This window comes from Pithys albifrons, chromosome 10 (assembly GCF_047495875.1).
Source record: "Pithys albifrons albifrons isolate INPA30051 chromosome 10, PitAlb_v1, whole genome shotgun sequence".
Classification (NCBI taxonomy): domain Eukaryota; kingdom Metazoa; phylum Chordata; class Aves; order Passeriformes; family Thamnophilidae; genus Pithys; species Pithys albifrons.
The window spans coordinates 24,583,959-24,605,464 of record NC_092467.1 but is presented as its reverse complement, the minus strand read 5'-3'; the positions used below and the strand labels follow the sequence as shown (position 1 = coordinate 24,605,464).

The 21,506-nt window shown below is 49.1% G+C and overlaps 3 protein-coding genes and 1 long non-coding RNA gene across 4 annotated transcripts; 1 reads left to right on the top strand and 3 right to left on the bottom strand.

Moving 5' to 3' along the window:
• Positions 1–1,309: 1,309 nt before the first annotated feature.
• Positions 1,310–5,928, bottom strand: LOC139676188 (uncharacterized). Its single transcript, XR_011698613.1, has 3 exons — positions 5,835–5,928; positions 3,056–5,165; positions 1,310–2,884 (listed from the first exon to the last, which is right to left on the bottom strand). It is a non-coding gene; the product is annotated as an uncharacterized lncRNA (long non-coding RNA).
• Positions 4,614–15,597, top strand: LOC139676186 (vitamin D3 hydroxylase-associated protein-like). The gene is made up of 15 exons (XM_071564901.1): positions 4,614–4,969; positions 6,323–6,436; positions 6,773–6,916; positions 8,182–8,315; positions 8,683–8,889; positions 9,340–9,380; positions 9,608–9,732; positions 10,861–10,986; positions 11,780–11,877; positions 12,049–12,148; positions 12,250–12,293; positions 12,767–12,806; positions 13,256–13,364; positions 13,611–13,756; positions 14,428–15,597. Exons 1-15 carry the CDS (start codon positions 4,760–4,762, stop codon positions 14,551–14,553), a joined length of 1,764 nt encoding a protein of 587 aa, XP_071421002.1. The 5' UTR covers positions 4,614–4,759; the 3' UTR covers positions 14,554–15,597.
• NSUN4 (NOP2/Sun RNA methyltransferase 4) lies at positions 15,510–19,195 on the bottom strand. The gene is made up of 6 exons (XM_071564902.1): positions 19,076–19,195; positions 17,935–18,362; positions 17,631–17,794; positions 17,320–17,474; positions 16,697–16,821; positions 15,510–15,936 (listed from the first exon to the last, which is right to left on the bottom strand). Exons 1-6 carry the CDS (start codon positions 19,193–19,195, stop codon positions 15,663–15,665), a joined length of 1,266 nt encoding a protein of 421 aa, XP_071421003.1. The 3' UTR covers positions 15,510–15,662.
• A 1,026-nt stretch (positions 19,196–20,221) lies between these two features.
• UQCRH (ubiquinol-cytochrome c reductase hinge protein) lies at positions 20,222–21,492 on the bottom strand. Its single transcript, XM_071565880.1, has 4 exons — positions 21,405–21,492; positions 21,301–21,321; positions 20,948–21,109; positions 20,222–20,476 (listed from the first exon to the last, which is right to left on the bottom strand). Exons 1-4 carry the CDS (start codon positions 21,426–21,428, stop codon positions 20,444–20,446), a joined length of 240 nt encoding a protein of 79 aa, XP_071421981.1. The 5' UTR covers positions 21,429–21,492; the 3' UTR covers positions 20,222–20,443.
• Positions 21,493–21,506: the final 14 nt, after the last annotated feature.

The window sequence follows — 21,506 nt, the reverse complement described above, 5'->3', positions numbered from 1 at the left end:
AAGGAAGATGGGAGCTCAGCATTATACTGGTAACCTGCCCAGGTACTATCCCTGGATAGATCTGAGCCTGTACAGACCTTGTTTTTCAAGGAAAGCATAGTGTCCTTTGTTTGTCTCTTTCTCTGTATCTTTGCAAGGCTGAAAAAGTCCTATTTCTAAAAGGAATTTCCCTATGCATACTTGCACTCTGCATTCCAGCTGCTCCTTGTGGATGTCTCTAAAAGGGATTTACTGTTCCTCCCACTCTCCTGTCTCCTGCGTCTAGCCAGTCACTAGATCTCAGGATCCCCCAGCACTAGCTCTGGGGACCCAGCACACAAAGGGAAGTTCTCATTATGATCCAGCAGATAACTGAAGGAGAGTGCATGGATGCTCTCAGCCCTGGTCTCAGTTCTGCTAAAGCTCTCCTGGCACTGAAGTGGATGAGGTGGAGAAGACACATCCAGAAGAAGATGGACTAGTGTGGGGGAATCAAGATACAGACCTGATTTAGGAATCTGTTCAGGAATTTAAAGAGCAGGTAAATGCCTCAGAGAGCAGAGCACTTTCCTGAGTAAAACTCAGGGCCCTTCTCAAGGCAGGTGATCCATGATGTCAGTTGTCCTTGCTGCATAAATGTGGAGGGAAAATGGACAGTGTGATGCTGAGAGCAGTCTGGTGAGATCAGGCATTGAAACATAAGGAGAGGAAGGCCTGTAATAGGACATAACTTTAGGTTTTCAGGAGGGTTTTTCCTCCAGACCCCCTCCATCCTGGAGAAGGAATGTCAGCCCCTTCCCACACCCACCAGTGCAGTGTTGCTGTGTTTCCAACCCTTCTGCAGCTCCTTCATTGTGAGCTGCTGGCTCAGACTGTGCAGACCTTGCAGAACTACAGTGTGTGTTTGCAGAGTGCTTGTTCAGCTGCCTGGCACTGACCAAAGTCCAGACTTTGGTCTGTCTCAGAGAATTATGTACAAATGCTCTTGGGCCAAAAGGGCTTTGTTTTCACTAGTTTCTTTCATCTCCAGCACAATAGCCTGGCTGTGGTTATTGCTTCAATCATTTTTCCTCCCCCATTTTGATAAAAATTTGATTCTGCCCTCCTCAGCCCACATTTTATTCTATGGCCAGATAAATAACCAAGCAAGGTTGAGATTTTGAATCATCAATCAATCCAGCTTTTTAAAATTTGGTTTTACTTTATTTTGCAGGATTTTTTCTTTAGTTTGCATGTCACATTGTTGTATAGTCACATCAGGAGCAAATAAGACTCTAGAAAACTGATACCAGCAGAGTATAAGTTGTTAGCATGGGTCAGTTGTCCCCTTACAGTATCCAAAGAACACAGAACTCTTGGATGTAGCAGACAGTGACAGATGACATTAGGGACAGAAGGATCCCAGACATCACTTCAAATGAGTTTCAAGGTGGTAGTTGAAGTAGCAAAAAGCAAATGTTTGAAAAGGAGAAATTAAACACCTGGAAATAGCAAGGTTTACCCTTGAAACACAAAAAAATAACCCAAACCCCAAGAATTAGGATTAGTACATCTTTCACTCTGAAACAGCTGTTTGCTGCACAAATCCTTATCTTGCCAAGCACAGTCTCAATCTGGTTTCGGAGGGGTTTTTTTTTGTTCCTGGTACTGTTCTTCCCTTTTCACTCAAATCACTCAGCTTTCCCTCTGTCCTGCTTGATCATGTGAAAAGCCCAACTTCCTGCTGCAAGTTTTGCGCCCAAAACCTGGATCAGCTGGGAACATCCCAGTCCCTCACCATCAGGGTGCTGAAGTCTTTGCTTTCACTCAGTGAGCCAAGACACCAAACATGATGGTGGAAGAAACAGGAATGATCCTGGTCTTCTGGTGAAGAACTAAAGCTCTCTACAGCATCTTTGCTGATCATGTCTCTACCTTGCTGGAGAAATGGCAAGTGCAACCCACTTGGCTGTGGAAAGGCTCAAGGAAAATAGTACAATACCCACAAAAGTGGGGAAAATGTGGGACGGTTAGGTGAGAGAGCAGCCCCTGCTGTCAGAGGTGTGAGGGTTGGTACGGGAAGTCTCTCTTCCATCCTATTACAGTTTATTCAGGGAAAGCCAACAGGGGCCTGGCTGAGCAACATGGAAAAGCATTGATAGAGACAAACCCTTACCCTCACCTGATGTTCTTGGTTGTTGGAAAGGTGGATTAGGTAGTGGCAAGTTTCTTACCAGCTGTTATGTTCTGAGCGTCAGTAGAGTTGGACTGGACTTGAGGAAAGTCTTATGCTCCAAATAGATATTCCAGGCTGAAATGAGTCAGAAACTGGAAAGTTCTCAGAAAACATCTATTCAGCCCTTTGAGCCAACTGCAACAAGTTCTCCAGAGGGGACCGGCCCATTTCACTATGATTTCAGTATTTTGTGAAATGTCTAAAGTTCTTTCAGAGCAACATACTGAACATGCCTCATTTGTAAATCATTTTGAAAAAGAGCATCAGAGTGTTCAGTTACAAATATGTGAACACAAGATGCAGCTGTCAGGATTTATTCTTTGTAATTTTAATAAAAATGGAGTCAAAGCTGACTTAAAAATATTTATTACCAATTTAGAGGAAAGACAGTTTAGTTATAAAAAATTTCTGTCAAAACGCAGCCTGCTTAAGACCTGAAGATGTTGATGGACAGTGATGACAGTAAGTCAGTGCAGTTTTGCTCTTGCAAGCAAAGATAGTGCAGCTCTTGCTGGACACAGGAATGGACTGCCTGACTTTGTCTAACTGCCTTTTTTCTGGGATAGTCCAAAGTGAAAGAGATGTCGTGGGTGCCAAATGGAATCCCATCTCAGCTGCTACAGGGTGACTCTCCTTGTGCAAAGGGTTATGGCTTTCTTCTGAACTCCACTGGTGGGTTTGACCTAGAACCTGAATAAATTGAGTTTTCAGAAACAATATGAAGAAGGGAATGTTGACCTGCAAGTCAGGTATGTCTGTCTCCTCTTCTACAGACATGAGATTTGACTTGGGACATCCCATTTCTTCCTCGCTTTGTGTTCCCTTGGGTGTGTGGCCTTGTGGAGGCAGGAGGAGGCATACCTCTGGTTCACACAGGATGTGGAGATGCTCACACATTGATAGGAAAAGGGGTTTCCTCAGCAGCTTCCGGCCATCTGGTAATGTTGTGGCTGCTGCAAATCTGCCCTTTGAAATGCCAAGTCAGTCTGGACACAGCTGTCCCTGTCTCTGTTAAACATTTGCTAAGTGTCTAAAGGGCAGGATCAGAGGAGCACAGTTACCAATGCGCAAGTGGATGTGGGAGGCCAATGCCCTGACACTTCCCAGCTTGGGTGGAAAAACCCTCCCACATCTACTCAGCCCATCATAGAGGTTATGACGCTGTCCCATCGGCAAAGAGCCCAACTCTGTCTCAGGAAGCGCTTGCACAGATTTCTGGAGGCTGGAGAGGGCTGAGTATTGCCACATGGAGACCCTATTCACATGCACCTTCTGGAGGCACCTGCTGCAGCCAGCACCATGGAGCAGGAGCTGGAGGAGCTGCAGGCATGTCTCCATGCCGCAGCCCTCATAAAACCAGCAGTGCTATAGCTGTGGAGGCATTCTCCAAGGAAGATGCCACTGGAAGGGACATAAAAAAGGCCAGCTTAATTTGTTACCAACTGCTGTCAGCTCCCAACAGTTTCTTTGATGATGTCAAAACTGATTTTATTCAAAGTCCAGAAATTTCCCAAGAACTAGGATAAGAACATTCCTTACTGACATGAATTGAGACAGAAAACAACAGGGAACTCTTATAACTGCTAAAATGGACATGACAATGAAAAACTGAGCACTAGGGGACTATCTAGCCCTGAAGGGAGAGGCCTCTTTAGCTTCTTTTCCATATCCAGTTCCACACTTTGCTGGAACCTTGCAAAGTTTTGTAATGCACAATCCAGAGCTGCCCAAACACTTTTCCAAGGGGCAACCCGTAGGGAGGACCCACCATCCAAAACCAACAGAGAAGACTGCAGACAGAACATAGCTGATGTTGGCTGGGTTGTTGCCTTCAGTGTGGTTCTTGATGCTTGTAGTGACAGGCATCTGTACTGGAAAGATGTCAAACACCAGCTAATCCAATGTCTGGTGGAAATAGTTTGCTTCTGGTGTGCAAGCCTATGGGATTTTCTACTCCTAAAGCAATACCAGTGTGTTTTGTCATGGAGCAGAACAGCCTCTTCTCCTGGTGCATGCAGACATCACGGCAATACTGAGCACAGACCTCCTGCAGCAGCCTCTGGACACCATGGTAGCAGCATAAGGGATCTGGTGAGCTGAGGATACCCCACAGCTATGCATCCCCTCAGCATACCATTCCCTATTCCTGTGCAGGAAAGTCTTGTGAGTTAAAGCTGTTTTTCCCCCCCTCCCATTGTCCTCTCAGGCTACACAGGAAATAGGAGAGCGGCTGCTATTTCCTTGCTTCTTTTGTTCAGTTGATCCTACAGCCCTTCCTTCCCAGTGGAGAACTTCCCACAGTCCAGAAAACCCCTATAAACCCAACACCCCAAGGTTCACTGACTGAATGTCACCTTTTCCATTTCCTCGTTAATCATTCTCCACTGCACGCTCCACAGACAGCAGCTTTGCAGGGGTCAGCTTCAGACTGAACTATTTGAACTATCTGCTGACCCAAGGCAGTGGTGCTGGGAGGAGGGACAGGTCTGGGGAAGCAGGAAAGGTCTTCTGCTCCTGCCTTGCTTTTCTTTCTCACTCCATCCCTGGAGACCAGAAGGCCACATTATGATCCAGCAGCAGCTGAGACAGCTGCTGCCAGAGAGGAAAGTGGATACTTCTGCTGCCCTCACACTGCTTGGAGGGTCAGTGGCAGCTGTGGTGGTCTGGAAATGGCTGGGCAAGAAGATGATCCAGAAGAAAATGGAAGAGGCTCGAAGAACCCGAGATGAGGGTCTGAAGAAAATGGCAAAGGCTGTCCAACAATTCAGGGAGCAGGTAACCCATCCCTCTGCATGGTCTGAGTCCCATCAGGGTGTCTGCTGATGTTGTCCTTCAGCTCCTCCTTCCAGCTCATGTCCCCATAGCTTTTATAACAAGGAGATGTACCAGCAACCCTCAATAAGAGGAAAATCTGCCTTGGGAGAACGGGAGGTCACTGCTTTCCTCAGTCTGGATGAGATGTGGTGGGAGTCTACAGCCAGAGGGATGCAAATTACTCACTGGGAAGAGGTTTGGAACAACACAGATGATAAAGCACTGGACTTTCATTGATTCAAAACCCAGCTCTTTCAAAGTCTGGAAATGTCTCTTGCCGTGGTTAGAAGCAGCAGAGCTTTTGGCTCTTCTTAACTCTAAGTTTACATATGTGTCCATGCTCCTATATCTTTGTCCCTAAAATCTGGCTTCTGGATGGCTCTTGAAGAGTCTCCAAAAGAGCTTTCACCAGCATTCCTAGCAACTGGGACCTCCCAACCCATGAAGCTGCCCAGATAATGCCTGGTCTAACCTAACACTAATGAAGCATGGGGCACTTAGTGTCCCCTAGGAGCAACCAGGACATGACATGGGGATCAATGAGGCAGGCATCCAACCAGCATGGAAGTGGCCCTGAATTCCTGCTGCAACATTCATTTCTAAGCACCTTTCCCTTCTGCTCCATTCGCTTCTGAGTATGTACTGGATAAACCAACTCATGTTTACACAGGTAACATACCTGGAGATAAAGCATACCAACTACAAGTGATACATACCTCCACAAACTCTTTCCTTTAAAAAAATGGATATATGATTAAAAAAACATTTTAAAAGATGGTGGCACTGAGAACCGCCAGTCTTCTTTACCTGAGTAGACCTTACTCACCTGTGAATCCCTGATGACTTCTTTGATGTTTGCTGGGCTTGAGCTATTAGATGTTTGTCCTTAGCCTAGGCTGTCCTGCACTGCCTGTATCCATTCTGAGAGTTGAAGGGACAGCCTGAGACTTGTGTGCAAGGACTTTGGTACCTTCTGCCTCAGGTGGTGTTTGCTTAGCTAAGGTTACATCTTGGTCAGTAGGTAAGTCCCACAGTGCCAGGAGGAAGGCATTGCCATGTTCTTTGTTGTAGAGGACAGACGAAACTCTTCTACACCTTGAGAGAAAGCTGGGCTCCTGTGTTTGCATCCTGTTTGTGACATTCCAAACTATGGATGAAACATGTGGCAGCTCAAGGTCTGAATCTCCACATGCAGGATCTGCTTTTCCAGCAAGCTCTGTTGATAATGTTGGCAAAATTGAAGAGACACATCCCCTCTGAGCCAAAGGATAACAGGAGCTGCTGCCCTGGATACCGTTCATCTTTCCCTTGCAGGTCCCCAGTGTCCAGACAGATGCCATCCTTTCCCTGCCTCTGCTGGGACTCACTGAAAGACTTCGGGAAGGGTCTCTGTCCCCCAAGAATGTCCTCTACACCTACTTAGAGAAGGTAAGTGTCTGTTCACAGTGAGATGGACCAACCAAATCACTTACATTCTTCATGCCATGATGTGTGGGCTAGTGTCTGAGAAGATTTATTGGAGCTGGTGATGCTGGCAAGTCTTTAATATAACAGATGTAAAGAGAAAGTCATTCCCTGTCTCCTGGGTCAGATCCATCACTGGCCAGACCTTCAAGATGGCTTGAGCTGGGATGCTCTGGGGAGGGGTTTATCATTCATGCCAAGCCACTAGCCCTTGTTTTGTAGATTGAGGTAGCTACTGAATGCAGCTGTGTAACAATACTGTTCTTAATTAACACCTATTTCTCTGTGTGTCTAACAAAGGCTCTGGAAGTGAACCAACAGACAAATTGCTTGCGACATTTTATCACAGAGTGTGAGGAGCAGCTCCAGAAGATACAACAGCAAAAGGAGAAAGGGCTGCTGTATGGCATCCCCATCAGCATCAAGGATCACATCGGCCACAAGGTTTTTCCCTTTGTGCCTCTAAAGTGTCCCATCATTAGCTGGGCTGGGTGGTGAAGCGGTTGGGACATAGAGAATGGGAAAGGGGCCCAATCCCTCCCTGCTTGCACCAGAGGAAACCTGGCTACATCTGAGGCTGCGGTCCCACATCTCATTGCAGCTGCAACCATGGCAGTCAGAAACCTTGCTGTGGCTTAACCTCAGCAGGCACTCACTTGCTCGCCCTTCTCCCCAGATGGGATAGGGGAGAGAGAATAGTAAGGGTAAAAGTGAGAAAACTTGTGGATTGAGATGAAGACAGTTTGATAGGTAAAGCTGTGGATGCAAGCAAAGCAAAACAAGCAATGCATTCATTAGGTCCCATGTTCAGACTGGTGTTCAGCCATCCCCAGGAGTGCAGGGCTCCTTCACGCATTATGGTGACTGGGCAAGATCAATGCCATCACTCCAAACATCGCCCCTTCCTTCTTCTTCCACCAGATTTATATGCTGAGCCTGATGCCATATGATATGGAGTGTCCTTCTGGTTAGCTGGGGTCAGCTGACCGGGCTATGTCCCCTCCCACCTTCTTGTGAACCCCCAGCCCCCTCACTGGTGAGGCAGTACAAGAAGCAGAAAAGGCCTTGGCTCCATATAAGCACCAGCAATAGCTGCAACATCTCTGTGTTACCAACATTGTTTACAGAACAAACTCCAAAACACAACCCAGTACTGGCTACTGTGAAGAAAACAAACTGCCCCAGCCAAAACCAGCACAAACTTCCACCAGCAGAAAAAAACCCCAGGGGCGAATATACGTAAATGATTTATCCTCTGATACATGACACAGTACAGGCTGTGCTAAGGTTAAGGGCTCTAAGCCCAAAGCAAGCACCAAATACCAAGGCTAACTGAAAATGGCGCACAGTGCGTTTATCTGAGATGAACATTCCCTCCCAAATGGCCTCCACTGGTGGTTTTACTTGAACAGCAGAACACTGGGTTTGATCCTGATCTAGTGGACCCATGGAGCTGCATTTGGTTCAGGGCAGAGAAGGAGCATGGAAAAAAGCAAGGAGAGCTTCAGCGGAAGCTTTAACCCTATGAATGCTTGACACCCCTCTGCTAAGGTTGAAAGAAGAGGGAGTCCTTGGCCCTTCATACAAGGACTCGCAAGGGAGTGGGTTAGTATTAAACACACAACCCCTGAAGGGAACACCAGATCATCTTTCCCAAAGAGCAAAGGAACTCTGCTGACTATGTCTCTTGTCACTTCTCCTCTGTGCAGGGACACCTGTCAACCTGTGGGCTTGTGCAATACCTGGATACTGTGATGAAGGAGGACAGTGTCCTGGTCAAGGTTCTGAAGAGGCAAGGAGCCATCCCATTTGCAATGACCAATGTGCCACAATCCCTCTTCAGGTGACATACCTTTCCTCTGATTGTGCTTCTAGAGGTAAAACCCAGTCTGTAGGTCCAAGGACAGGCTCCTCTCTCCCGAGATGTTGCCTGGAGAGTCCCTCTTCCATTAGCTGACAACAATCTCAACTGAAATAGCAGTCAGGTAACATTAAGAGGCAAAAAACTTACCATGAGTTAGGAGAAATCAAGTGCACTTGTGCATGGGAAGGAGAGCAGAGGTTCATAGGAATGAGCTGTGTCCTGAGGGATTTGCGGGTTGAAAGGCTAGGACTGGTTATGCCACACAAGCTCACTACAAAGGAAAGCAAACAAAGTCAAGGCATTTGGCTATTCCTGACAGCCTGCTTGCTCGTTTTCTTCTCCACAGCTATGACTGCAGCAACCCCATTTTTGGCCAGACCTTGAACCCCTTCAACCACCAGAAGAGCCCCGGGGGCTCCTCAGGTGGGGAGGGAGCTCTGATTGCAGCAGGTGGCTCCATCTTGGGCATTGGCTCGGACGTGGGGGGCAGCATCCGGCTGCCCTCCAGCTTCTGTGGGCTGTGTGGGCTGAAACCCACAGCTGAAAGGCTCAGGTGGGTTCTGGGGTCTGCCCTTCCAACTCTGCTAATTGTCAGACTCAACTGAAGGGGGAAGGTACTCAGCAAGTACCTCTAAGAAATAGAGAGGATAGTTCTTAAAGGGTCACTTGCTTTGCTCAAAACCTCTCCCAGGAGACAGCATAGTTAGATTTTGTGGGAAATGGCAATGTTTTCACTGTAAATCTAGCCTGGAGTTAAAAGGGGATTAAAGTGGTTAAATAATGCCAAAATGGGGCATTTTTGGTTAAACCAAAACTAAGATTAGTTGGGGTTTAGGTTTGGGATTTTTTTATTTTGGTCAAAATTTCCTGTTTCACATAATTCAATCAAATATTTGAAATAATTCCCCCTTAGTTCTGATCCTGAAGGCCTCACTGTGTTATTCAAGTGTATTAGGAATATCTCCCAATTACTGAAAGACAATGTACTTTTTTTTTCCAAAAGCCTGTCTGGAGTGACTGGCCCTGTCAATGGAATCCTGGCAGGTACAAGAATTTTTAATTGCTTTTCTCTATATCCTCTGTAAAGCCCTATGTCCTCCTCTAGGCCAGAGGAAAACCTGAGACAACCAAGACCTATCTGGAGTCCATCTGAAACATTCCACCTCATTGTCTGCCCACCCCCTGCAGCCAACGTGGCTGTGCAGAAGGGTGGACCATTGTTTGGCACATCCTGCTGCATCATGTGTGTATTTGGCCTTGTCCCACTCCAGTTCCTTGTGCGATGGGGCCGATGGCAAGGGATGTGGACAGCCTGGCCCTGTGCATGAGGGCACTGCTCTGTGAGGAGATGTTCCAGCTGGATCCCACCGTGCCCCCCATCCCCTTCAATGGGGAGGTGAGTCCTCAAGTCAGCAAGCCCTGGTTCTTTCTGAGGTGCTGCACATCTTGAAGGGTTCAGTTGTTTTTACAGTACCAGTTTTTAGTAGCATGACTTTCTTTGAGGGCATGATTCATTATTATTAGGGCAAAAAGAAGCTGATCAGTAGTTATCCTGTCTGCCTTCTCAGCTGGCATGTAGATTCTCAGATTGAGAGAACCAAGAAAAGAGTGGGGAAGAAGGCAACACCAGGAGCAAACAGCTGGAGATTTCTAGGGGAAGATGAGACAGGATTAGAAACTGCAGCAGCAAATAACTCAGGCCATTTCCCTTCCCTCTGCAACAGACCAGCTTTAGGAGGTTTTTTCACCTCTATCCTTTGTAGCAGTGATTGAATCTACAGCTCTAGAGTGGCTGTGCTTTCTCTGAAGGACACGATGATGGAGGCTAGAGAGAAAAGCAGGGGTAGACATTTGGAAAGGGGAAACTAAGCAACAAACCAAAAAACTAGTTCATCCCTAACATCTGAAGCTTTCACCCCCTTCTGCAGTGGGTTTCAGCATGTGGGCAGATCTTCCCCCAGCAGGGTGGGTGTCACAAATGAGTAGTTTGTCACTTAAAGAATCACTGTCAAAGGCATTGGAAGAAGCATGTTTTAATACAAATGTGCAAAAGGCTGACAGAGTTCGATGGAAGGGTTCACTCTGTTACTTATACAGATGAAGCATACAAAGGAAAATCAGCTTAGAGTCACTTTGGAATCATCTGCATGGAGACTGGGGATGCAAAGGACAAGGGTGCAAAGGGTAGGAAAAACCTCTCATTGAGTCACGAGGTTCAGAGAGGACCCCCTTGCTTTCTAAAGTCCTGACAGTGTCTAGGTACAGCTGAGTTCAATCCTAGTCCCAGACTGGTCAAGAGTTTCTATCTAAGGATTTAATAGGGAAATACAAGGAATGGGGGAGACTCTCCCATTGAGTCACAAGGTTCAGAGAGAACCCCCTTGCCTTCTAAACTCTTGATAGAGTCAGCGTGTGGCTAGATTCAATCTTAGTCCCAGACTTGGTCAATGGTTTATGTTTAAAGGATTTTCTCAGCAATTCCATTGGGAATAGGAATGCTAGACTGGTGTCCTCTTTACTCCAGGTGTACTGCAGCTCCACTCCTCTGCGGGTTGGGTACTATGACACCGACGGCTACTTCCCGCTGCCCCCCTGCATGCGGCGGGCGGTGAAGGAAACCAGGAGTGCTCTGCAGGCAGCTGGGCATCAGGTAAGCATGACCACTCCCTATTCTTCTCCCCAGGGTGTGCCCAGCTTCACTCCTCACCAAGGAAATTACCCTTCAGAAACCAGACATAGCTCTCAAGCCTGGCTGTGGGATAAATGACCTATCAGAGGTATGAGATTAGGTTACTACAGCCACAGCCATGCCTGCCCAAGGGGGAAGCAGCACTAGCAATTAGTAAACCTGTGCCTATGAGGATGTAACAAATCTGTCTCTGCTCTCCTGGTGATCAGCACCAGAAAGCATCATCCATAAAATGCTGCACTTGACCCTGGAAGGTTGCCTGGGCATTTCCTAGGTTTGTCCTTCCCCAGCAAGGCTCTGAGAGGTGTTTTTCTCCATCCTCCTCAATGCCCATGGAGATCTCTGTCCTGGATCACTGAGGGAAAAAGGCCATGGGGCATGGGATGGGAAATATCTTTCCTTCCATCTAAACCTACCTGTGGAAATATGCTAGTGGTGTTCTTTACAGCAAAGGGAGTGCATGTCTGAGAGATGTCACTTCTGTCAGGACAGGCAGGAAACTCCTGCAGTTTCTGGTTCAGTGACTGCTTGGATGGAGGAGAAAACAGCTCTGAAGAGAGCTCAGAGCTGAGCATGGTCATCAAGGAGGAATAGTCCCATGGGGAGATGCCTGGGCTGCAGAAGGATTGAACTGGGACTTCTGTTGGCACACGGAGCCCAGGAAGGTGCTGCTGTGCCTTGGATGTATATTCAGTCAGGCTTTGGAAACCATTCACATCCCCTGGCGGCCACATAATGTTGTGTTTTGGTGCAGTTGGTGCCTTTTTCTCCACCTCGGATCCCCCATGTCATGACTGAACTGTTTATGAAGACGTTTTATGCTGATGGAGGCCGTGCTTGGTTGGATGTGTTGTAAGTAAGAGCCCTCTGGCAGCAGTGCTGCAAATGCTTCCATCCCCACACCATGAGCATGACACAGGCAAAACAAGCCCATCTCTCCCACCCCAAAAAGGCAACACTCAGGTCTCTGAGAAAGGGCAAACAGCTTCTTTGGCATGATCTCCTCTTCTTGTCATCTCTCAGCACAGGAAATATCGTAGATCCAAGCTTGAAAGCACAAGTGAATACCTGCAAGATCCCAAGGGTGGTGAAGAAGCTTCTGGCTCTGCTTCTTAAACCTCTGGTGAGATCCTGTCCCACAGGATGGGACTGGGGTGTTTCCCAGGGTGTCATAAGTTACTGCAACCCCATATTGTGTCCCTAAGGAACCTCTTGCCTTTCCAGTTTCCTCGCCTGGCTGACTATCTGAGTTCCCTTAGTGGAATGAGGTAAGATGGCATTGTCCTCAGGGATGTGCATGGAAAAGGGGCAGTACCTTCTCCACTAAGCATTCATGGCTGGTGGGGACACGATTCACAACAGACTCTGACTCTTCTACAAGGGTTGTCCTGTCATCCTGGACATGGCTTCCGCTTTTAGGAACCAACTCTACAGTGCTGCACTGACCCTAGTGATATCCTGACAGGACTGAGGGACTTGGATGGATAAGGTCATACAGGAAGCCTGTGGAAAAGATGAGTACTAAATCCAGGCTCATCAGGGAAACCTTCTCTCCAGTATTTCCAGACATTTGCTGCTTAATTGCTTGGCCAGATGCCAAAGGAAACTTTAGAAAGATTGTAAAAGCTGTGTTGTTTTAAGTAACTCCTAAAATCACCAGGGTTTATCAACCCAGAGGCCTATTTAAGTAATTCCTCCTCCTCTTAAAGCTTAAAGATGTTATTGTGATTTACACTTGCAGCTCAGTGAAGGAGATGTGGAATCACCACCATCAAATACAGGTATGTTTGAAGGACTTTCATCTCAGGCATCATGCTACAAGTTGAGGCTTTATGGCAAGCACCAGGTTGGAGAGTCATTGAATTGGAGTAGGGTTGTGCAGCAGAGGGGGTGCTGGGGATGAGACAGGACACGGTAAGGCACAAAAGAGAGACAGGAATGGGGTAGATGGGCTTTTGGGTCAGCCCAGGCAGGACTTTTAGCAGTTGCCCAAACACCTATGGTTTGACTGTCCCAGCTGTCTAGGTTGTGGGGAGGGCTAAAGAGGGACCTTTCCAGTTCCTGGCCACATGCTGTGGAGGCAAACATGCATTCCTCTGCCTCTTCCCTCGAGCACTGCTGACTCCTGGTGCCTCCTCAGTTGTGCCAGAGCCTGGAGCATACACTGAAAAAGCTGAGTTGCTCCAGGCATGGGCATGGCCTCCATGTCATCTTCCCTCTCCCCCCCAAGGCATACCGCTCTGAGTTCATCACCCGGTGGAAGGAACTCCATCTGGATGTTGTGCTGTGCCCTATCCTGGGGCCTGCCTTCACCGCAGGATACCCTGGGAAACTCCTCAGTAAGTGAGTCTGGGACCTTTCCAGGAGGTCAAAGGACCACAGGGGTTGAGACTGGAAAGAAAGACCCAGTACCATGGACTAGGCATTTTATGGGAATTAGGAAGGAAAAGTAACTACCATGGAGCTAACTGAGCAGCTGGAGACAGACACATAGTTCTCAGAGGCTTCAGTGAACATGGAATGTATAAGTTTGAAATAAGACAGGAGGCTGTGACTGGCTGAATTCTCTCTTCTGCTGCTCTCAGCTGCCATCTCCTCCACAATGCTGTACAATGTCTTGAACTTCCCTGCTGGGGTTGTACCTGTCAGCACAGTGACAGAAGCTGACGAGGAAGAGCTAAAGCTTTACCAAGGATGCTGTGATGACCCCTGGGACCGAACACTGAAACAGGTATGCAAAGTGGTGAAGCAGACTGCTGATGCTGTTCAAGTAATAATTTAACTCTTATTAGGGGCTCTCAAATATCTTCATCTATATGAGCACAGTGCAAAAATACTCACCTCTTCTTTATATACTCCCCCAAATGCATCTTGCATATACTCCTTGCTTTTCTCCTACGCTCCCAAAAAATCTAACTCACTAAGCTTTGGGGGAGAGTACAGGAGCACTCCCAGGCTGGGTTACAGGATGAAGCCAGAAAGCCATACAGCAAGGTTTCTGTGAGTCTGTCCTTGTGACAACCACAGCCCACAGCATTGCACTTCACATTCCTCCTGCTCTGTGGCACCTTCACCAGGCCCAGGTTGTCAGTGCAGCATGGAGCAGGAATGAGGATGCTGAAGGAAAAGGGATCTGGCTATAAGATCACTCAAAACAGAGCTGGCTGGGGTGCATGTGGGAAGTATCTCAAATGTGTTACCCATGATTTGGCAACCATTTCTATGAAGAGAACAGGAAGAGCCTTCCCTCTGCCCCAGCACACAACAGTGATTCAATGGCAGGGTTCAGACTCCAACTTTTCCACTCTCCGGGATAAGCTATGTGCCTAAAACAGGTTTCCAAAAGTTGCTGGAGGTTTGAGCCTCCTAGGTAACCCCCCACTGCTTGTGTCCCCACCACAGGCTGTGTCAGGCGCCGTGGGGATGCCGGTGGCTGTGCAGTGTGTGGCCTTGCCATGGCAGGAGGAGTTGTGCCTGCGGTTCATGAAGGAGGTGGAGACCCTCAGCCGTAAGAAGAGGGTGGCATAGCCCCCACTGTCCCCTGAGGCCAAAGAGACAGCGCTGCATGACTGCCATTAGCAGTAGAGAGACTACAGCGAGGAGGGAAGAAAGAAGGAAATGCTGTTTCCTGACCCCTCTCCTTGCCAGTAAGCACAGATCCTGTAAGGAGCCAGGATGTCATGCACAGTAGGACTGGCTTCAGATGGGTTCAGCTGATGATAAATCTATGCACTGCACCTTCCTGCAAGGATAGACATGGATGGGGGTTCATCCCTTCACCCTCAATTCCATCAACACTGCCTCTTGCAGAAACAGGGCAGTGCTCAGAGAAAAGGGTTACAAAAGCTCAGTAGTTTTTCCTGCTGGCCCTGGATGGAACTATCGGATGCCTTGTGAGGAATACAGCCATATCCACCCTCCCCATTATTGTATTTTGCTCACAAAAATAAAAATGTAGCTATTAAGCAACTCTTATCATAACTCCAGTAATCTTTCACTGAAGGCTATGATTCTATACAGTTCCTACTCAAAATAATACAAACACCTACTTGTGGGACATTAAATGACATCTTGCATAGAAGCATTCACACCTTCCTGTAACTTTCTGTCCATGAGGGACAGCAGCAGTCACTGGCCTTTCCACAGCACAAACACAATTCCAACCTCACAGGAGGGGCATTCTCAGGAATTCTGATTTCAGGACCTCAGGCTCCTCTTTCTGAAGGCAGGTGATAAGCACAGACATAGGCAACTCTATGCAGATGGTGAGACCTGGGACAGAAAGACTGAGTGAGATCCCCAGATGGTGCTTGTTAACCCAAACCTGCTCATGTGGGATCAAAGCAGTCAGACAGGAGGGAGAGAGCAGTATCCACACAGGGCCTGCCCCACACAGATGGATAAATTGCTCTCTCTGATAAGACCTCTCTCTTTCCTAGATTAAACATCTCAGTCTCAAACAGATAAAATATTCAGACTTCACAGCAGGTATTTCTCATTTATTTTCTATGTCTGCGGTAAAAACGCAGACTTCCTTTGGGACATTTTAAAAATAAAAATAAATATAAAGCAGTTGTACTTTCCCTGGAAATTTGGGGTATTTCCTGACAGCAAGCAGATACAGTCTGTTGCCCCTTCTACATCCGACGTAATTTGCAGAAATACATAGGTCCAAAGTTGGCTGTGAGGTGAGGCAGAACAAGCTCCCCCAGCCGGCAATCTGAGAAGAAGGAAAACGTGTCCTGGAAGAGTGTCCGAAAGTGGCTCAAGTCCACAACATGGATATTGATGTTAAACTCGGTTTCTGCAATTTCTACTGCTCTCTCAATCACACATTCATTCTGCAGTGGGGAGAGGGAGCACGTGGAATACACCACCTCTCCTCCTGGCTTGGTAGAGCGGATCCCAGCCCTGCAAGGAAGATGAACACACATCATCACAGCAAGAAGAGAACTGTGTGGCACACAGGTATTCCCACACATCAAAACTGGGAAGCCAACAGGTAACTCATAGGAAGTGACGCACAAATCTTCTTGTACTCCACAAACTCAGCAGTGTGTGTCACTGCAACACGAGGACTGCTTTGGGTCAGGGAAATGCATCAAATTGATGCTTAGATTGATAACGAATTTAACATGAGAGATGCTACTGGAGAGCAGCTGGAAGGAATAATCCTGCAGTCATGTCAAAGGAATGGGCTAAGAGTATGTAGAAGGAAAGAGACTCTTTAAGTTCAGGCGCTGCCATGGGACACTCTAATCTGTTTCCTTATTGCCACAGTACACAGTGAGCCCATCCAGCCTTCCAAGCAAAACAAGGTGACAAAGCATCCCATGTGCTGGGAGATGTGGGCACTTGGGAATCCTCTTGGGCTGACAACTGGGACCCAGGCAATCATCACTCAGAAAGAACAACATCCATCCTGTTCCTTAGGCCCTTCTCCTACTGCTTGGAACAGGTAGGACCTGTGATCTGACCATGAATATTTGCACCTTCTTACACTTACAATATGCTTCGATGTGTTCCAACTATTGCCTTTCCAGAAAACTACACGTGGTTTCCACATTTCCCAGTTCAGGGCAGGCAAAGTAAGAAGAGGTTTCAGTGCTGGCCACTGAGAGGTGCTACTGTAACACAAGCAGCACCAGGACACAGCACTGAACTCACTCACATCAGCAGTTGCAGCTGCAGCATGGGCAGCATCTGACGCTCCTTGGTTCGCCTCTTGTGGAAGATGTTGTTGTCCTCCTCCATGGCAGAGTGCCTGTCTGTCGTGCAGGGCACATCCACCAGCACCTGCAGCAGCAGAGGTGTCTGTCAGTCCCATGCTCAGGCCAAGTTCAGCAAATTCCCTTGTGCAGCTGTGTCCACCTCCTCCACCCACAGTCATTTAACATTCCTACTACTCCTTGTGTCTCCCTGAAGATGTTACTGCAGTATACACAGTCTGTGCTCCTACAGCGACGCCTCCTGGACTGCCAAACCCAGCCCCTGGGGCTGGACATGACTGAAAAAACAGAATTATCTAAACTTCACATTTAACCCCTTCCAGGTGATGGACAAGAACAGGATTTCTATGTGATATTACACAGGCAGATAAGGTACAACTCTGGATGCACATAGGCACCAGATCCTGCAGGAAGGGATACCAGGAGGAAATATTAGTACCTATTAGTATCTTAGTCCCCTCTCTTTCTCTGCATTTAAGATTACGGAAAACTACATAGTTACTATAGGATAAGCTGCTGTGTTCCTGAAAAAGAGGTTTATCTTCACCAGTTCCCAATAACCTACCTTATGGAAAGTGCCACCTTCTATGTCCTTCCAGTCCCTTCCGTCGTAGGATGTGACACTCACAGTTTCCCTGACTTCTTTGGGAACATAGTTATGGAGAATCTGGTGCAGCCTCTTTGTCCGGGAAATGGAGACGTCATTGGCTGCCAGATGCCCTGCAGGGACAGAAAAGGAACCCTGGGAATGTCGCTCTTGCAAAAACACACCTGATTTCCAACTCTGATACCCAGAAATGATTAACAGTCAGACATTAATGGGCACAGCACAACCTTCCAGATCTGTTTAAGGAAGGGCAACAAGGGAACACTCACCTCCACTTACACAAAGCCCAGTCTGCAGCAGAGCCAGAGTCTTGCCACCTGGAGCCGCACAGAGGTCAAGGACAAGGTCATCCTGCTGCACATCAAGCGCCAGGACAGGCAGGAGAGATGCTGCATCCATGAGATAATAACCAAGCAGCCCCAGAGTGTCTGGCCTGGAAATCATCAGTTTGCATAACAAAAACAGAAGTGCAAGAGGAAAAGAAAAGAGCAGTTGGAAGTGAGGGCTGGGATGCATGGAAGCAGTCCCCAAGGCTGGCAAGGGCAGCGGGCTGTCTGTGCAGGGATGTCTCACCGTGCAGGGCAAAAGCGTGTGATGTCTCCCCTGGGGAAGGTGTAACACTTGATTTTGGGGTTGATGGAGGCACAAAATGGTAACAGTGGTGATGTCTCTGCCTCTGTCATTGTCTCTGTCTGCATCACAGTCCCGCCCTCAACAGAGCCCTCCCAGGAGCCTCTCATTGCTTCCCTTGCAGCTGCACCCCGCTGTGATTGCTGTGCCTTTCGGAGGGCTTCAGAAATGAAATCAGTGGCATTCAGCAGCTCCAGCTCTTGGATGACATGGCTGGGAGCAGAGAAGTTGTTGAGGAGGGCACCGTACTTCTGCTCGCAGAGCAGGCCAGCACGGACAGAGGGCCACAGCTCCCGCAGGTGCAGGCTGTAGGTCGTGTCGAAGTGGTGCAGGGCCAGCCGTGTGGACGGGATGCGGGGGGCTGTGGTAGCCTTGGGGGGGCAAAATACCAGAGACATTAAAAGATAAAATAGCTTGACATCCCAGTGCCCCCACCCAGTCTCCATGTTTTTCTGGGAGAATCCAGCACTGGGTTCTGGGCTGCCGGAAGTCCACAGGGCCTTTCTGCTGCCCCTGAAAGTGGGAGGGACAGGTGAGCCTCGACACGCGTGGGCAGGTGGTGCCCTGGGGAGGCTTCAGGAGTGCAAATGTGATGGGGCTCGAGGAAAAGGTGTGAAACGGAGTCAAGAGAGGTCTAGGTTAGATACCAGGAGAAGGCTTTTCACCCAAAGGGTTACTGAGCACTGGAGCAGGCTCCCCAGGGAAGTGGCCAAGTCTGACAGAGCTCAAGAAGTACTTGGACAACGCGCTCAGGCACATGGTATGATTCTTGGGGAGTCCTGCGCAGGGCCAGGAGTTGGACTCGATGATCCCGATAGCTCCCTTCCGACACGGTGTATTCTACGATTCCATGGGTGGCCGAACGGGGCTGGGGGCACGGCGTGGGCATACGGGGAGGGAACGGCTGCGCAGAGAGCAGCACAACAGGGCTGCAGAGAGAGGCGCAGCGGGGTGGGACGGGGAGGGCAGAGGCGGGGAATGGGGTGCAGAAGGGTCAGCGGGGAGAGAGGCGCGGTGCGGGTGCGCGACAGCCCCGCAACGGGGACGGGCGGCCGCGGGCAGGGACCCCCCCGGCCCCGCTCACCCACTTCTCCTTGTGCTGGTGCCGGTGCCGGCGCGGCCCCGCTCCCAGCACCGCTGCCGGCCCCGGGCCCCGCCGCAGCAGCGCGGCCGCCGCCCGCCCCTGCCCGCCCAGCGCCGCCATCGCTGCAGAGCGGCGTCTTCCGGGGCGGGACGCGGGAAGTGCTAATGGCAAGGATGGATGGGGCTCCGGGTAGCCGGGTCCAGCTGGAGGTGTCCCTGCCCATGAAAGGGGGCCTAAAACAAATTAGCTTTAATTCCCCTTCCACCCCAACCGTTCTGTGGTTACTCAGCTGGGTTTGGGCATCAGCTGCTGAGAAGGATGCAGCAACAAACGGGCTTTGCTGCAGGAGAAACACACGTGTACATTTGGACCCGGCGCAACAAAACTCCTGAAATTAACATGTTACATTTACCCTAATAAAAGCCTGTTTCAGTCTAGTAGGGATTACACTTGAAATCCACTAGCAAAGAGACTATGGACCACTACATGGATAAAGAGTAGCCAAGTTGAAAAGGTGGTAGCTTAAATGCCACTTTGAAGAACAGCTGAGAATTTTTCTGCTTTGTGAAATGTCCTAGTTTTCCTGCTACTAAACATCCTACTTGCAGAAGGAGGAAGCAGAGCAGACAGGACAGTCCCAGGTGAGCAGAAGGGGTTCATGACTCACAGACAAAGGCTTTAGTTTCTCCAGGTGACCCTGGTTAGGGTTTGAGCTGGTGAAAGAATACCCTGTGCTTCCACAGCCATGTGGTTTGGTTTCCTGGGCAAGAAGGCAAAGCTGGCTGCAGCCAGGAGGCTCTTCCAGCTGCTGACAGCAGTAGGGCACACTGAGGGACAGGTGACAGCTTTCCTGCAAGGGGCAGGAGTGGTAACTTTTCTCTCCTAGAAAAGGGTCACTCATTCAGTTTAATTTAGTCAGAAACACTGTGGGAACAACACTGGTCTTGGAAATAATCTTTGAGGCTCCAACGAGCAAATTCTTCCCTGAGGGACTCGACTGCAGCTGCTGTGTATCATAGCTGCAGAAAAAGGACATTCCCACAAGTGAGGATGACTCTCCCCTCTAAACTGGGCTCTGACACCCAGATTTCATCTTAACCCAGGACAAATCAGAAGCACAAGAAGCTGAAAATAAACACAGACTACTTCCACAGAAACTCTGAACGTTTAATATGGAAAATTACAGATCATCATCATGGCTTTTTTTTTTCACAGCTACACATCTTCCAGGAGCACAGAGGCAGTGACATGTTGCCAGGAAGCCGTTCTGTTGATGCTCAGCACAGAGGATGGACTGCAGGAAGCAGAACTGTGATCCAGGAACCACTGACACCAAATGTGGAAGCAGATAGACAATCACATCCACCTTCACTTCAGTTTATTAAAAAGTTTGTGAGCAACCTGAAAAGAGAGAGAGTCCTCAGCAACTTGTGGTTTAGGGATGAAAATCAGCAGTGTTACCACCTGCTTCTTGGTTTTCTGGACCACCAATGCACATGGCCCCACAGCCCCCATTCCTCTCACTGTTCTGCAACAAGTCATTCAAAAAAACTAACAAGATGTCTTACAAAGCTTCAGCTCAGATTAAAAAGGTGTAAGATGGCAAATACAAGACTGAAACGGCCAAGTACCATCTGCAGGGCACAAACAGTGGGGTTTGACTTATTTAACTGTTTAACAACCTACCAAATCTCAGATAGATCTTTTGGAACAAGAAGAAACCATACATTTAACAAGAAAAAAGCATCAAGGCTCAGTTCCTCAGAGCTCCCTCTGACTGAACAGCTAACACAATACACACTGAACCTGTCAGCCCTGCCAGCAGAACTGAAGGCAGCTCTGCCCCCGTCCCAGCAGGGACGCTGCACTTACACAGTGGTCCCTGGCGTGCAGGAAGTCGAAGAGCTCCTCCGTGCACTGCTCCTCCGTCTGGGACCGGGAGGTCACCCGCGCATCACACAGCTCCAGCCGCTCCCGCGCCTTCACGCATTTCTCCGTCTGCTCGCAGTGCTCCCGCACCGTGGTTAAGGGATCCTGCGGACACGGGGCCGCGCTCAGCACAGGGACACCCCCACACGCCGTGTCCCCCCGAGCCGCACCGCTTCAGGAGGGAGCCACACGGCGGCCCGGCCTCAAGCAACCTCCCCACGCGGTGCTGCACCGCCGGCACTACCCGGCCCGAGCGCCCCGAGCCGGAGCGTCTCCGCCGCGGCTCCCCGTCTTACCACCAGCTCTTCCTCTTCCTCCTGGGGAAAGAAAAGAGAGCACAGCGTTACGGCCGCCCGCAGGCCGCGCTGCCCCGTGCCGGGGCCCGGCCCGCCCCACTCACCTCGGGCTCTCCGTGCCGCCCCATCGCGCTGCTGCCGCGCAGAAGGACTCGCCAGGGTCACCCGCCGGAAGCGCCGCCAGCGGAAGTGCCCTCTCGGCAGGG